The 17,966-nt window shown below is 39.6% G+C and overlaps 1 protein-coding gene across 6 annotated transcripts in view; it reads right to left on the bottom strand.

Moving 5' to 3' along the window:
• The window catches only part of LOC139171918 (cadherin-8), a 292,669-nt gene that overhangs the window by 193,853 nt on the left and 80,850 nt on the right, over window positions 1-17,966 (bottom strand). For all 6 annotated transcript variants that reach the window (XM_070760413.1, XM_070760417.1, XM_070760418.1 and 3 more), the window contains exon 2: window positions 208-502. In XM_070760413.1, coding sequence (XP_070616514.1) covers window positions 208-502 — 295 coding nt within the window. The remainder of the gene's footprint in view (window positions 1-207; window positions 503-17,966) is intronic.

Below are 17,966 nucleotides of genomic sequence, written 5' to 3'. Positions count from 1 at the left end.
ACCCTCCTTGTAGTTTCCCCAATCGATGCATTATTTGCTTTTACATTGATTCCTATGGGAAAAATGTCTTGTTCTTACAAACTTTTCCACTTAAGAACCGGGTCACAGAACAAATTAAGTTTGTAAGTAGAGGTACCACTGTACAAAAGCAAGGAGGAAGAAAATGCTTCATGATGAAATGTGGAAAATTCATTCTGTCATACATACCTACAAGAGACATTTCTGGAACAGTCGCATGATACGGGCCATCTACAAATTCTGGTGGATTGTCATTAATATCTTGGACCTTAATAATGAATTCCGAAGGAGGCTCCAGTGGTTTGTTTGTATCCCTATCGACCGCTTGAGCAGTCAACGTGTACTCTGCTTTTTCTTCCCGGTCAAGCCTTTTCATGGCATGGATGTCTCCTGTCTTGTCATTGATCACAAAGATAGTCCCAGCGCCATCGCCTGACAAGATGTACTTGATCTTACTGCTTCCTGGATCCATGTCGGTGTGTAGCTGAAATTATAAAATAAAGCAATTTGTTTATTGCATTCATTCATCTACTCAGCTTTCTCTCCTCCCCGCTGCGTATGGTATTTTCATCCAAGATCCATTGAACAATCTTAAAATACACAACGGACAAAATTTGCATGCATTCTGAAAACCGTACATATGTTTCTGCAAAGGTGCAAATCACTCGGTTTAGTCCAACCAACTGTTCTATCCTTGTCTTCTGTTAGCCCTCAGAGATAAACAAAATTTCAAAGCACCTCTAATGGATCTATAAAACTGTAAGAATGTCCATTAATAACTATGTTACTCAGACATTTATGATAGCAGTCTCCCAGTATTTGAGGGGCTAGCCATAAAGAAGAGGTGGTCAAGTTACAAATAGCAAAACTAATCAAGGAAGAGTAACAACCTGGAACTAAGGAGAAACTTCCTAACAGTGAAGACAATTAATCAAAGGAGCAGCTTGTCTTCAGAAATTGTAGGTGGTTCATCAATGGAGGTTTTTAAGAAGAATCTCTAGATAGTCACTTATCTAAAATGGTATAGCGCAGAGGTCCCCAACCGCCGGTCCGCGGACCGGGACCGGGCCGTTGGGGTTTTCCAGCCGGTCCGCGGCGCCGCTGCCCTCCTGGCAGAGGACATTATGCAGGACAGGGTGGGGCGTCGGGCAGGGCGGGGAGAATCAGGAGGCTCCTTTGGCGGCTGGGGGCTGCCTGGCTTTGTGATTTTGGCTGGGGGGGAGTTAGGAAGGTCCTACTTCTCCCCCCCCCAGCCAAAAACTCAAAGCCTATCTGCTGGATACGGGCGATGAGCGGGACGAGCGGCGCCGAAGCCGGTGGCTGTGGCAGCTGCTGCAAGAGGCTTCCGCGCCGCTCTGTCCCACTCATCGCCCGTATCCAGCAGATAGGCTTTGAGTTTTTGGCTGGGGGGGGGGAGAAGTAGGACCTTCCTAAGTCCCCCCCCAGCCAAAAACTCAAAGCCTATCTGCTGGAAACGGGCGAGGAGTGGGACAGAGCGGCGCGGAAGCCTCTTGCAGCAGCTGCCACAGCCACCAGCTTCGGCGCCGCTCATCCCGCTCATTCCCCGTGTCTGGCAGATAGGCTTTGAGTTTTTGTCCTGACAGCCCCCCCACCCCAGTGCTTTGCCTCCCGCTGGGACACCCCCCACCCCAGCACTTTGAATCCCGCCGGCCAAGAGCAGTCGGGCAGCAGCTTCTGCCAGACACGGACAATTAGCGGGACGAGCGGCGCCGAAGCCGGTGGCTGTGGCAGCTGCTGCAAGAGGCTTCCGCACCGCTCGTCCCACCCATTGCCCGTATCCAGCAGAAGCTGCTGCCCGAGTGCTCTTGGCCGGTGGGATTCAAAGTGCTGGGGTGGGGGGTGTCCCAGCAGGAGGCGAAGCACTGGGGTGGGGGGGCTGTCGGGACACCCCCCACCCCAGCACTTTGAATCCCGCCGGCCAAGAGCACTCAGGCAGCAGCTTCTGCTGGATACGGGCGATGGGTGGGACGAGCGGCGCGGAAGCCGGTGGCTGTAGCAGCTGCTGCAAGAGGCTTCCGCGCCGCTCTGTCCCACTCATCACCCGTATCCAGCAGATAGGCTTTGAATTTTTGGCTGGGGGATGGAGAAGTAGGACCTTCCTAACTCCCCCCCCAGCCAAAATCACAAAGCCAGGCAGCCCCCAGCCGCCAAAGGAACCTCCTGATTCTCCCCGTCCTGTGGAGAAGTGTGGAGGGCTGCGTCACTAAGCTCCATCCCTCCATAACCCCACCCCCATATGACCAAAGCCCCGCCCCCCGGGCCGTGGAAAATTGGTCTAGTTTAAAGCCGGTCCCTGGTGCAAAAAAGGTTGGGGACCTCTGGTATAGCGCAGGGGTGGGCAAATTTGGCTCTTCTATGACTTGTGGACTTCAACTCCCAGAATTCCTGAGCCAATCATGCTAGCTCAGGAATTCTGGGAGTTGAAGTCCACAGGTCATAGAAGAGCCAACTTTGCCTACCCCTGGTATAGGGTCTCCTGCTTGAGCAGGGGTGTTGACTAGAAGACCTCCAAGGTCCCTTCCAGCTCTGTTCTGATTGATTGATATGGGAAAGTTTTGAGTTCCAGTTTTTGGGGGACAGGGTTATATGTATCTGAAGCCACCCAAATTTGATTGTACAGTGTTCCCTCGATTTTCGCGGGGGATGTGTTCCGAGACCGCCCGCAAAAATCGAATTTCCGCGAAGTAGAGCTGCGGAAGTAAATACACTATTTTTGGCTATGAACAATGTCACAAGCCTTCCCTTAACACTTTAAACCCCTAAATTACAATTTCCCATTCCCTTAGCAATCATTTAGATTATTACTCACCATGTTTATTTATGAAAGTTTATTTTAAAAAATATTTATTAAAGGCGGATGAAAGTTTGGCGATGACATATGACATCATCGGGCAGGAAAAACCATGGTATAGGGGGAAAAACCGCAAAGTATTTTTTAATTAATATTTTTGAAAACCCCGTGGTACAGCCGTTTCGCAAAGTTCGAACCCACGAAAATCGAGGGAACACTGTATTCATTTTGTTTAATTTGCAGTCCTGGTAAGGTGTTATTTAATCTAATGACAGTATTTAGAATAACAAGGAAAGACAGAAGCATTATTTCTGATGAACCGCCAAACTGTGAAAATCAGCAACGATAGGATTCTTTGTGAGCATGCTTCCTGAATAGTAAGTTACTCTCTATTCTCTGGATATTATGTATTTTCACTGGAATCATGATTAATCACTTTTCAAGTACTTTCCGCAGCTTGAGGATTTACTCATCTCTGCAAATCGGCCTTTTGATTCCTAGCAGCACACTGTAGATTTCGCAGCAGCTTATGTTACTATATATGAGGATAGTTGTTTTTTTTCATGTTTCCCCACCATCGACTCTCCTCTCATTCTCACAAGGATGCAAACACAAACAGAAATACTAAATATAGCTATCTCTCATTGCATCACCAATGAATTAAATCCACTTCTGTTAAATGATTCCAAAATACTAACTGAGCATTAGAAATATTGTGGAGATATTAAAAGTTTAGCTATCCAGTCTGGATAAAATAGCTTTCCTTTCTTCGTTGGAATGGCTATATAGGTTATATAGATACAATGACTTCACACTCTTGACTTATGCTTGAAGATGTTGCTAAATTCTTCATTGTACTGTCTCATGCTAATTATAGAAAGGTTTATTAAATTTAGACATACGTATTTATCTTGTTTGCTTACAAAGAGCCACCTGAAATATGAGATATGAGCTAGCAGCAGAAAGAAAACTAAGTTTTCCTTTCCTTTCCTTTCCTGCTTCTTTCTTGCCCTTCCTTCGTCCATACCCCCCATCCATCCATCCACCCACCCACCCACCCACCCACCCACCCACCTACCTACCTACCTACCTACCTACCTACTACCTATCTGTATATCTATATATCTATATCTTCACTCTTTCTGCCGGAGATCTAAACACAAGTTAATCTATCAATTCATTTCTTCCGTAACATTAGTAATTCACTAAGACACTAATTATTTTCTCCCGTTAAAATCAAAAATACACGTGCCAAAGAAATTAAATGCATTACCAAGCCAGCTATTTGAAACTCCCTTGTGACTTTTTTTAAAAAAAAATAATAACTAATTATAACAAAAATAATAAAACCCTCTTTTAAGAATGTTTCAAAATCCATGTCACTTTTCCCATTTTTTAAAGTCATTAAATGCACTAATTTTATCTCCTAGGATGTAATTTCTTAAGCATCATAAAATATGTATGAGGATGTAAAGTCATTGTTAGGATTCAAACTTATTTCCTCATGTCAAAGTTAAAGATAATTAGATTCATAATTAGATGGGCCCACAATGAACAATAGACAAAGAACATAGGATGAGTTTCCACTACTGCTATTGTGGGGATACACACTTTTTTATGTACCTATTATTTGTATTTTTTAGTTCTAATCCATGTTTCCAGTAAAGAAATTTAAGATTATCATATGGGTGAATTATTAATTAAATGTATTTCTATAAATCTGCATATTACCCTTTGAAGACTGATGTTACTTTTTACAGTTGCCTATTGCAAATGATCAACGTTCATAATGCATACATACATCTACAAGAGTACTGGGAATCTTCCACTTACAATAGTTCACTTAATTACTGTTCAGTTACAAATGGCACTAAAAAAAAAGTGACTTATCACTTATGATTCCCATGTTCATGTGATCAAAATTCAGATCCTTGGAACTGACTCATATTTCTGGTGGTCCCAGTGTCCTGGGGTCATGTGATCAATTTTTGCAACCTTTGGACAAGCAAAGTCAAGGGAAAGCCAGATTCATTTAAAAACTTGCTATTAATTTAACAACTGCAGTGATTCACAACAGTTGTGGCAAGAAATGGGGCAAAATTCACTTAAATGTATCACTTAGTAACATAAATAGTGGTCGTAAGTCTACCACTATCTATGTATAGTACAGTGTTCCCTCGATTTTTGCGGGTTCGAACTTCGCGAATAGCCTATACCACGGTTTTTCAAAAAATATTAATTAAAAAATACTTCGCCGGTTTTTTCCTATACTACGGTTTTTCCCACCCAATGATGTCATATGTCATCACCAAACTAATAATTTTTGCAAATAAATAACAAAAAAAATAATTATTGTTAATAAATAGTTATGTTTATAAATATCAGGATCACTAAGTGTCTTATTCAATGGTGAGTACCAGTAATAATGGTGAGTAAAGGGTTGTTAAAGGAATTGGAAATGGTAATTTAGGGGTTTAAAGTGTTAAGGGAAGGCTTGTGATACTGTCCATAGCCAAAAATGATGTATTTACTTCCGCATCTCTACTTCGCGGAAATTCGACTTTCGCGGGCGGTCTCGGAACGCATCCCCCGCGGAAATCGAGGGAACACTGTATATCAAAGCTATCTTAGCTTGACTAGAATCAAAACTACACTACAAGCAATAATTTATTTGCTCATAATACTAAGGACAACACATTTTGTGCTTGATATATCATCTAAAAAACTGAGGTGCCTTGGGTATGTTGCAAGAGTGGGTTCTAACTTACCTCGCTGCTGGTTCTGTTCCTCCTGCGCCATGTGGTTATTCCATGTGGGCACTGTATGGGTGTGCTGAATGGACATACCACATAGGCATGCTACATGGATATGCCGCATGGGCACAGTGAGAAAAAAAACCCCAAAAAGGCCTCCCAAAAGCCAAAAACAAAATGGTGATGCATGCACAGTGTCAGAAATTCAGCTTCTGCACATGTGTAGAAGAAAAAAAACAGAAAAAAATTCACACTCCCCCCTCCAAAAAAATATCAAAAAATCCATGGTGGCCTCCACAGACTGACACTGACCAATGCAGTTCTGTGACATCATTGTGTCCCTATTTGGACCGGGAGTCACTGCTCATAGTCACTCATGCCCTCATCACCTCGAGGTTCGACTAGTGTAATGCTCTCCACATGGGGCTACCTTTGAAAAGTGTTCGGAAACTTCAGATCGTGCAGAATGCAGCTGCGAGAGCAGTCATGGGCTTCCCAAGGTATGCCCATGTTACACCAACACTCCGCAGTCTGCATTGGTTGCCGATCAATTTCCGGTCACAATTCAAAGTGTTGGTTATGACCTATAAAGCCCTTCATGGCATCAAACCAGAATATCCCCGAGACCGCCTCCTGCCGGATGAATCCCAGCGACCGATTAGGTCCCACAGAGTGGGCCTTCTCCGGGTCCTGTCAACTAAACAATGTTGGTTGGCGGGCCCCAGGGGAAGAGCCTTCTCTGTGGCGGCCCCGACTCTCTGGAACCAGCTCCCCCCAGAGATTAGAACTGCCCCTACCCTCCTTGCCTTTCGTAAACTCCTCAAAATCCACCTTTGAGATATCTCCCCCCGGGCCTATACAATTTATGTATGGTATGTTTGTATGTATGTCTGCTTAATAATGGTTTTTAAAAAAATATTTTAAATTGTAAATTATTAGATTTGTCATGAACTTTTTTATTGTGTTGTGAGCCGCCCCGAGTCTACGGAGAGGGGCGGCATACAAATCTAATTAATAATAATAATAATAATAATAATAATAATAATAATAATAATAATAATAATTGTGACATCACCAGCAGGTTTCTACCATTTCGGGCAAACCAGTCCAAACTGGGAGGAACCCATTTCTGTTGTGTTGCAAACAAACCATGATAGTTTGGTGCACTGCAGGCATTCATAAAATTGCAGGCAGGTTACTGAAATGTTGCAAAAATGATGATTTAGTACAATCTTTGACTCAGACACTATCTCAAAATGCTTCCAGCTAATTCCTACCTCCCCTTTCCTACTTGATATCTTTCAAAAGAGATGGCAGGGATGAACTGCAATTTTATTCCAATCTGGTTGTGTCCTATCACTACAGACTCATTCAACCACAACAACATGAATCATCTGAGACACAAAAGTTCAATCAAAGAAGAATATACAGTAAGTATGTATACATAAATGCACCATGATAAAAGTAAATATTAAAAAAAAAAGGGGAGAACAGGAGGACTTTTATGAATCTTTGTGAGACAGAAAGGTGTTATGACAGTCTTCATAAAAGTCAACACAGATGCTCAATACTATTAAATATGTATTATTTTAAAAACCCAAGTAGCTTCTTTAATCTTTGTAGAAATAAACAAATATAGACAACATTGGGGATCTGAGCTTCTCCCTCAACCAAAAGCAAATGAACTATGACCAATCTTTAAAAGAAACAAACATGCACACAAAATAACACCAAACATTTAAAAATTGGATTAACAATTCCAGATGAACACAGAAAAATGTGAGATATCAGATGAAATATCTTTACAACTCTCTCCTGTGAAAGTTTCTTCAACTGAAGTTCAACCTCTAATGGTGTGGACAAGTCCATCTCATTTTTTTTTCTGACAACAATATAAAAGTGGTTTGCCATCACCTTTTCCTGAAAACAATTCTTTTAAACTTCTTACTCTAAAATTACTCCATTCAATGAATAATTTTCTAAATAAGATTTACCCTGTTCAACTTTTCACGATCAACTAAGGTTAAAAATAAACTGATTTATTGTTTCTTTCTCTTCTCTTTCATTCTGTATTGATCCTTGTGAATTACCAAACCTATTTAAGTACTGAGAAGTCTAGTTGTAAAGGTCCGAACTGGCTATCACAATTTGGGTGCTGTTTCAGGCTGGGACTATAAGGTGCATTTGTTATATGGATCACACTTTACTCTAAGCTATACAGTAGTACCTCTAGATACGAGTTTAATTCGTTCCAGAAGGGAGCTTGTATGTTGAACAACTCGAATCTGGAACAAATGGCTTTAGACTTCGTTTTTCCCCTCCGAGATAACTAGAAGCAAGGATTCTTGCGCCACCTAGTGGACGCTCGGCTCGTATCCCGAATTTGAGCTCGGGTCTCGAAAAGAAATTTCTCTCCCCTCGTGGCTCGTATCTTGGAATACTCGCATGTGGAGTAGCTCGTATCTAGAGGTACTACTGTAATGTGATCTTTTGCTTGTATGTCTTGGCTTATTGAGATGTCTTAATCCAGTCACATTGTAAAGTTTATTATTTAGTATGGTATATAAATCTAAGATGAGTAATCTATTCCACAACTTGTAAGAAAGTAGGTTATTTGTCAGTAAGCAAATTATACATTTGTATTACATCTTTGCCTGCCTGTGTCTTCAGAATATTTCAGAATATCCATCTAGTTTTCTTCCAGAAGGCATTAACTTTTAACCCTGCTGTTCTGTTCGAAAAAAGTTCCTAATGTTATGTTCCCGGGTCACCCTGACCCGGACCGAAAACTCTTCATTTGCAGTGCTTATGTTTGGTCTTTTTGAAAGCTTTTTTCACCTGGAAACATGTTTGAACATTTCTGCACACAATGGAATGAAAATTGAACTGAAAAAATTAATCCTTATTGGTTTATTTTGCACATAAATGTGCCTCCCCCCCGTTTTTGTGAAAGTTTTTTCAATTTATGGATAGTTTTGCTTGCAAAATCCATTCTATTTTACTAAAGTTGGTGTGGGATTGGTAGCTTGAACATTTCTGCACACAATGATATGAAAATTGAACTGAGAAAATTAATCCTTATTGGTTTATTTTGCTCATAAATGGGCCCCCATGCTTATACTCAAATAGGCTTATACTCGAGTAGGCTTATACTCGAGTATAAAATGATATGGTCTTATATTCAAAAATAAACCAATAAGAATCATTTTTTTTCAGTTCATTTCTATTTTTCTTATGTTTAGGATTGTTCAATTTAGTATATCAAAACTTTTGAGTTTATTGATAATTTTGCCTGCAAAATGCATTCTATTTTACTATTCTATTTTGGTGTGGGATTGGTAGCTTGAACCTTTCTGAACATAATGATATGAAAATTAAACTGAAAAAATGATCCTTATTGGTTTATTTTGCTCATAAATGGGCCCCCATGCTTATACTCAAATAGGCTTATACTCGAGTAGGCTTATACTCGAGTATAAAACAATAAACCAATAAGAGTCATTTTTTTCAGTTCATTTATATTTTTCTTATGTTCAGGATTGTTCAATTTAGTATATCAAACCTTTTGGGGGAAAATTCCTTAGGGATTTGTAGCCTTAAAAAATATAAATTGACACGAAATTCAAAAAGGATGGGGGGAGGGGCTTTTTGATCAAAATAAAAATATAAGTCTCAATTTTTCCAGTTCAATTTTCATATCATTATGTTCATAAATGTTCAAACTAGTTTTCCAGTGGAAAAAGTTTTCAAAAAGACCAAATTCAAGTACCTAAAAAAAATCATTTTGATCCGGGTCTATATGACCCGAACAGAGTAAATGTGACTTTTTTTTTGCCAAGAAAAAAAATTTTCCCCCACCCCCACAAATATTTTTTTGATGATCAGCATTGTTAAATTGAGTAAATGAATGCGTAAGATTTTAAAGAATATTTCGGATTTGGAGCATAAAAAAATAAAAAGTGAAAATTGTTGCAAGCAGCCAGGGGGGGGGGGGAGGCCTTATTTCTGATGTTAAAAAAACAGTAAGAATCATTTTTTTCAGTTCCTTTATATTTTTCTTATATTCAGAAATGTTCAAGGTACCATTCCCACACCAACTCCAGTAAAATAGACTGCATTTTGCAAGCAAAACTATCCATAAATTGAAAAAACTTTCACAAAAACGGGGGGGGAGGCACATTTATGGGCAAAATAAACCAATAAGGATTAATTTTTTCAGTTCAATTTTCATTCCATTGTGTGAAGAAATGTTCAGACTACTTTCCAAGTGAAAAAAGCTTTCAAAAAGACCAAACATAAGCACTGCAAATGAAGAGTTTTCGGTCCGGGTCAGGGTGACCCGGGAACATAACATTAGGGAGTTTTTTTTTTCAGCAAGAAAGAAACCTCCCACCCCCCCAAAAAAATTCTCATAGAGAGAACCCCTGAAATGATGAAAAGTCATGAAATTTCAAGTTTCAGATATGCAGGGAAAATTTTTTACAGGGTCTCAAACCTTGATTTCGGGTCTCACAGACCCGAACAGAACAGCAGGGTTAAAAGAACCAGTGGCTTGTTTAAGCAACAATAGATCATACTGAACTGGAATTTCAATTTGGAGAAGAAATTTCCTCCCTTGAAGATAAATGAACTACTGTTTCTCTTGAATGCTTATGCTGGTAAAGGATCATTTAAAGGATATGTCACTGATGAATGCATTTATCATTCTTTAGGTGCCAAAAGTCACTGGTGATTGTATAATAAGTTCTCCTTGTCATCTAATGGCTTTTCCTCTATTGAGTGGATACAGAAATCATAAAGGACAAATAAGAATAATAAAGATAGGTATAGGAGCACAGCACGAAGAGGTTGTTGAATTATTTGAAGCAGTGGTGTGTATTAATAGATTCTAAAGGTGTTGACATATCTCACTATTGAGTTTGTAAACTAACAGTACCTGGCATCTGGACAAAAAAAGGAATAAAAGAATTTAGGAATCAAAAGCTGAACATTGCTAGGATTGTTAAACCTGTTTTCTCTCCCAAATTTATTGGTGAATGTCAAAGCTATAAGGATAATATCTATAAAGAATCTCTGATGGGTGCAGCTGAACTTAAGGTGGGTTTCTAAATGTTCAGGTTTTTGTTTCAGATTGCATGATTCTTGACAAATGTATAATTTCTTTTATGTTCACTGAGAGCACATGCACCAAAGAGAAATTCCTTGTGTGTCGAATCACACTTGGCCAACAAAGAATTCTATTCTATTCTATATCATATGAATGCAACTGGAGAACAAGCTGCCAGCTTATAACCATTCTAATCCATTTCTGAAAATGGGATTCCTATGGTTCTCTCATTTCTTCCCAAAAGGCCAAATGACTAACTGCTTTTCACAGTGGGCCTCATGAGTCAACCATTCTGCTTTCATTTTGAAAATCTCTGCAGTGTTAGACAATATGATGTAGCCTCCTCAATTAGAAAAGAAATTTACACTCCACCTAAATTGAATTTATTTCCCTCTTCTATGTGAATTCCAAAATAATGAAAGAGAGTAAAACTGCAAGGGGGTCTCCAAATTGCATGATGTAGTTTACCAGTTCTATCAGCTCATGTAATATGTAAGCATGACAAGCCATCCGGGGGTTAATTGTAATCTGCAATATTTTTCTCCTTTTCCTGTCTGGCAGAGTTAGTTTGGTTAATTTTGTTTTGTGGAGTGTTGTGTGTGGGGGTTAGTTTGATGTGCTTTGTCTATTATTATTTTTAGTCAGTTTTCTATTCTGTAGTTCTGCACTTCCATTTTGCAAAATAATAATAAACCAGTAAGAACGTTCAGGTTTTGAGTATTGGAATCAGTATCCTGCTTCATTACTGAGCAAACCAAATAGACCAAGTGAAAGTGAGGTGAAATCCAGAAACCCTAGCTTAACCTGGGGGCTGAACACTGTGGTCAGAAGCATACCAATGAATTCACACATCAGTGCCTAGGAATTCAGGATTCAGTACCAAGGACAGCAATCTTGCAATTGAGGTAAAGGAAGAAGTGATTACAACTGTTGAGCATGACCAATGAATGAAATTTCTCACTAATTTTTCAGCATACGTATGTTGGTTATATCCACAACCGACAGTCCCTTAGTCTAAGATTGAGAAGCACTAGGCCAAATACATGTTAAGTAATAACAAAAGATAGAGATGCCTTAAATACATTACCATGTGTATAAGAAGATCCCAAGTTTTATGATGAGAGAGCAATCGACCCCATAAAGCTGCTTCATTCTAGCATACAATAAAGGTTGGTATCAAGTTTGAGCTGTAAAGCTTTTAAAGACTATTAGAATTTCAGGTTTTGTCCAGACCAGTTGAATGAATATTTTGTTTTAATAATGGTTTGAATAGCACAAGCTCAAAGTACAGTGCAGTCACATCATCCACACAATTTATGTCAAAATTACAAGATTTAAATATGGTTCTTGATAAGATTATGGTCGCCTTTGATGTAGTATCCCTATTTACATCTACCCTCACCCAAATAAGCATATAATTAATAGATTTAAAAAACAGAAGAAGAATGCAACACAAATGAGAAATAACAAACCGCAACAAAAAATCATGAAGCTACTCCAATACTGCCAACATATCTTCTTCACATTCAAAAGGGAAATGTATGAGCAAATAAAAAGGACACAATGGGATCCCCAATACCAGAATTTACTGTAGAAGCTGTCCTGTGAGAACTAGAACACCATGCACTTCAAAACTACACATCTAAATTAAATGCACTGAAATACTTCCATACCTTCTTCTCGTTAACAGGAGTGCTGGTTTACCACCAGCTTATCAAATACTTAGGAGCTGAGGCCTGGGCAGCACAAGGAAATGACAGCCAATTGCCAACCAGCCACACACCAATCAGCCAATAAGAAGGCACCACATATATATGACTCACGGAAATGGCCAATGCACATATTCCAGTAGAAAACAGTTCCCTGAAGATGGGCTCCAAAAGCTCAGAAGACTAAATTTCCAGTCCCAGTGACTGACCCAAATTCAATATCTATAAGTAGAAGAAAGGAAAGCAATTTTATGTACACTGAGAGCATATGCACCAAGACAAATTCCTATTTTGTCCAATCACACTTGGCCAATAAAGAATTCTATTCTATTCTATTTCTTCTACCTATAAAACAATCATGCACAAACACAACTTTATAGTTCTGATATATAGAACAGCCTTCTGTATATGTAGTAGATATGGAAAAGGATGTTATGGTCAAGGCTCCGAAGCAACAAAAACAGCTTGACTGAGTCACCACATATATAATCAGAAGAATCATAACAATCCATAGGAGAAATAACCCATGAGATAAATTAAAAGCATATTGGATTTTTCTAGAGAGCACGTTTTGAGTTTCATGTTCAAGAAATCTACAAACCCTTCATTAGAATCTAATAACATATACATCTTTACGTTTTAGAGACTTGGAAGTGAAATATGTTTTTAGTGAATTCTTTTGAAATGTAATAATAATAGCATCTTCCTAAAACCTACTGATGACTGATTTTTGCAACCAATGATTGTTGATTTAGGGATGGTAGATACACTGTCCACCTATGTTTCACTGTGTGCAGGTCTTCTGGAGAACAAGATCTAATGGAGTGCAACATGGAGAGAAGCAAATACAGTTATGTTTTCTCAAATACTTATTGTACATATTAAAGAATAGATAAAGGAGAACATTAAGGACACCCAATGAAATCTAATCTATAGAATAAGGTCTATACAAAACAATGTTAAAGATATCAGTTATGATCAATGCTTCACAAATCTATTTCACAAGTCTACTAGCTCATAAATTTATGATTTAATCTTATCAGCATAAACTACATAGCCAAGCATCTTATTACTGTCACTTAGATATACAAACAAAAACCTGAAAGCAGCAATAATCTATTTTTACCAGTTTTTCAAGGGGTGATAAGCCAGGATAAAGACAGTGGTGGCTGCCAGTTTCTTGACATTTTATGACAATACTTTTTTATTTATTAGTGCTTAATATGACAACCTAAGTCTTACACACAGTCACAAAATGGTTCCGTGGCACATCTAGACCAGAAAGAAAGATTCACAACCATGGAGAATAAAATAAAAACTGATTCACTTTACTTTGAGCTTGGCTGCTCATTTTGGCGCCAGGCACAGAAAAACACTCCCATGGAATAAAAGAACATTCTTACCACTTCTTTCACTCGGTATAGCCTGACTCCTCTACCTCAATTTGGGCTCCCAGGGAATTGAAAGGGAAATTGGAAAGAGTAATTTATTTTTTTTATTTCATCTCTCACCTTTTGTGAACCCCCAGGAGAGAAATCATTTCTGAAATTGCCAAGCAGAGACCTCAAATATTTGGTGAAGTTTTCATTGGCACCTCTAAGATACTCAAGTATAACATTTAAAAAAAAAACTTATGGTATTGTTTTTGCAGATCTTATTAAAAAATAGGCATGGGAAGGAAGCTCATACTTTGTTATTAACTCAAACTGGATGTTCTAGTAAAGTATTACAAAATTAAAGGTGTTGTACATACTCTTGATCAGTTGGAGGATGATGAAGATATTGAGGACTCAGATTCAGATAGTGTTTATGAAGTGGTGGGGGCCCCGGGGTTACAGGTAGTAGAACAGGTGGGAGGCCAGCCACAGGATGGGGCTATGAGTTCAGGATCTAGTGAGGGAGAATTAGAGGCACGCTGGGTTAAAACTAAATTCAGAAGAATTCAGAAACGTAGAGAGCAAAGGTCTGGAAGAAGATATTAAGGAGATGAATGGGTTAAATAATTGAGTGACGTAATTGGCACGTCATGGGTCTAGTGAAAAAGAAGGGTGGAGTTTCAACATTGCCGAACAAAAAGATGTTGATTTTTTATACTGCTCTCCAAGTAAGCCAAGTATTCTGTGTGATTAACTGTCCGTCTGCTGTTTTTTAGTGATCATGCTTTTACGAAATAAATCTTGTCTAGCAGAGCAGGAGAAGGAATGTAAGGAATGCAATTAAGAAAGATAACGGAGCCAGGAGAGATACGCCAGTATGAAATGTGTGTGTAGCCGGAAGAGAAGAGAATAAAATGGAGTTTCTTTCTTTATGAAATAATGTGTTTGATAAAAGTTATTTGTAGTTGCTGAATTTCTACCAGAAACCAGAACAAAAAAAAAAAGGGGGGGGGAGAACAAGCTTCAAAAACATGCCATGAAGGGCATCACTCAAGGCATCATAAGTCTTTTACAAAACTGGCAAGGCATGTTAAGTTTTGAGCTAAAAACATGCAACCAGCAGCTATTTAACATCCAGATCGCCCTTTACCGATTACAACTTATGACAGATGGCTTAATAAACAACCAAGACAATGTTCTCAAAACATGTCCATCAAGAAATGGCAAGTTATGCTTGACTGAGATAACTTTTATCTTCAAGCATGCCCTGAGAATTTTTCATTTGCTGAAAGTCTTTTTTTTCTCTTTTTTGGCCCCCAGTGAAAACGCAAGGCCTCTCTGACCAAATTTGACAACTGCAGATTGGTTCTTAAGCCAGGTTTTAGAGCTAGATGATGGACTGAGGGGAAATTGGCAGGAGGGGGAAAGTGCCATAAAGGGTATCCTTTCCAAGTTACATCCAGAGAAGAATAGCCTGTGTGTTATAAACAAGCGGTTGCATAAATTGAAGGAAAGAGAGAGGGACAGTGGGCCATTTGTGGATACCAGAGGCTGCAATATTACTTCTTCTTTTATGCCATTAGCAAACAACAGAATGGACAGAGAGAAATTACAGAACTTTTAGAGAAAGGAATCTGCCAAGCTGATTTTTGTCATTTGTTTAAGGGACAAAAGGATCTTGTCACAGCCATGGCAACTGTGCTCTCTCACTAAACAAAAACTCCTACACTACAGTTACTTTAGTTGTTTTCAGTTTTATTTTATGTTTCCTCTGTAGACTAAACATTTATTACTCCGAGGGCAAACAAACAAACAACAGAGCATCTCAAACACCTGGAATAAGAGACTGCATCTAGCCCAAACTGAGCCATTGATTTGAAATGCTTCGTGAAGATTAATAATGGTAATTATTAACGATGATCAGGTTTTTATTTACGTGCTACCTAGGTTTATGCTTATCCTGCTTTTCTTTCAAAAACTTTACTCCCCCCCCCTTTTTTCCCCCTCCTTTGTAACCATAACAACTCTGTGAGTGAGGTTGGGCATAGACAGAATGGCTGGTCTACAAAACCTAATGAACTTCATAAATGATGTTGGATTCAAAACCAGACTCCCAAGTCCTTATCCTGTCATACCGAAATGTTCCCTTATTAATTATAATTGCTAAATTGGAAGCCAATATTAATCACAGTATGTCTTGTTCATTCCTATGGGGTGTGCACCTTCTTAGAAAGTTTTCAGAAGGCCAACTGCTCTTCTACCATTAATGTAAGCTTGTAGTAGGATGTAGTCTGCTTTGTTTTAATGGTAACCTTTGTTTATTTTCCTCCTTTATTACTTATGGGACTGCCTTCTGCTGCACAAATCTCAGTGGCCAATTAGGCCCCACAGAATTGGCCTTCTCCAGGTCCCGTCAACCAGACAATGTCATCTGGCAGGGCCTAGGGGAAGAGCCTTTTCTGTGGCGGCCCCAGCCCTCTGGAATCAGCTCCCTCCAGAGATTACCACCCTCCTCGCCTTTCGCAAGAGCCTTAAGACCCATCTATGTCACCAGGCATGGGGAAGCTAGATCTTGTGTTTGTGTTTATGTTTATTAGATTTGTATGCCGCCCCTCTCCGTAGACTCGGGGCGGCTCACAACACAATAAAAAACAGTTTATAACAAATCTAATAAATTTACAATTTAAAATATTTTAAAAAACCCATTATTAAACAGACATACACACAAGCATACCATATATAAATTGTATAGGCCCAGGGGAGAAATTTCAGTTCCCCCATGCCTGACGACAAAGGTGGATTTTAAGGAGTTTACGAAAGGCAAGGAGGGTAGGGGCAGTTCTAATCTCTGGGGGGAGCTGGTTCCAGAGAGTCGGGGCCGCCACAGAGAAGGCTCTTCCCCTGGGGCCCGCCAACCGCCATTGTTTAGTTGACGGGACCCGGAGAAGGCCCACTCTGTGGGACCTAATCGGTCACTGGGATTCGTGCAGCAGGAGGCGGTCTCGGAGATATTCTGGTCCAATGCCATGAAGGGCTTTAAAGGTCATAACCAACACTTTGAATTCTGACCGGAAATTGATCGGCAACCAATGCAGATTGCCGAGTGTTGGAGTAACATGGGCATACCTAGGGAAGCCCATGACTGCTCTCGCAGCTGCATTCTGCACAACCTGAAGTTTCCGAACACTTTTCAAAGGTAGCCCCATGTAGAGAGCATTACAGTAGTCGAGCCTTGAGGTGATGAGGGCATGAGTGACTGTGAGCAGTGAGTCCCGGTCCAGATAGGGCCGCAACTGGTGCACCAGGCGAACCTGGGCAAACGCCCCCCTCGCCACAGCTGAAAGATGGTTCTCTAATGTGAGCTGTGGATCGAGGAGGACGCCCAAGTTGCGGACCCTCTCTGAGGGGGTCAATAATTCCCCACCCCCCCAGGGTGATGGACGGACAGGTGGGATTGTCCTTGGGAGGCAAAACCCACAGCCACTCCATCTTATCAGGGTTGAGTTTGAGTCTGTTGGCACCCATCCAGGCCCCAACAGCCTCCAGACACAGGCACATCACTTCCACTGCCTCCTTTTCTCTGACCATTAAATATTATGTGTGGATGTGATTGAGTAAATTGACTGCTTTCTAATGTAATGGGATTTTAGATTATAGTTTTAACTATTAGATTTGTATACATGTTGTTTTCTGTACTGTATTTTGTGAGCCGCCCCGGGTCTTCAGAGAGGGGCAGCATAAAAGTCTAATAAATAATAATAATAATTATTATTATTATTATTATTATTATTATTATTATTATTATTTACAATAACTTGTGGAGGGGCGGCATATAAATCCAATAAAATAAATAAATAAACTCAAGATGGTGAACCTATTCAACCTACCCTCTTCCTTTTATTCTCTCCACCACAACAATCCTCTTAGATGAGTTAAATTGAGAGGAGAGAGACTGGCCCAAAGTCTCCTTTCATGGCTAAAGGTGAGACTTTAACTCATGGTATCTTGTTCTCTAACCTGGTGCCTTAATTGTTAGACCAAAGTGGTTTTTGCTTGGTTGGTGCCCAGAGTGTCTTTATATGATAAACATCATGTAAATTGGGAAATAAAATAAACCACACACCTATGCTCTTATCTGTAGTATATCTTAAACTATAAAGGTATGTTGTTGAAATGACAATATATCAGATT

The sequence above is a fragment of the Erythrolamprus reginae genome, chromosome 9, assembly GCF_031021105.1.
Source record: "Erythrolamprus reginae isolate rEryReg1 chromosome 9, rEryReg1.hap1, whole genome shotgun sequence".
NCBI classification, from domain to species: Eukaryota; Metazoa; Chordata; class Lepidosauria; order Squamata; family Dipsadidae; genus Erythrolamprus; species Erythrolamprus reginae.
This window is presented reverse-complemented; position numbering and strand designations above follow the sequence as displayed.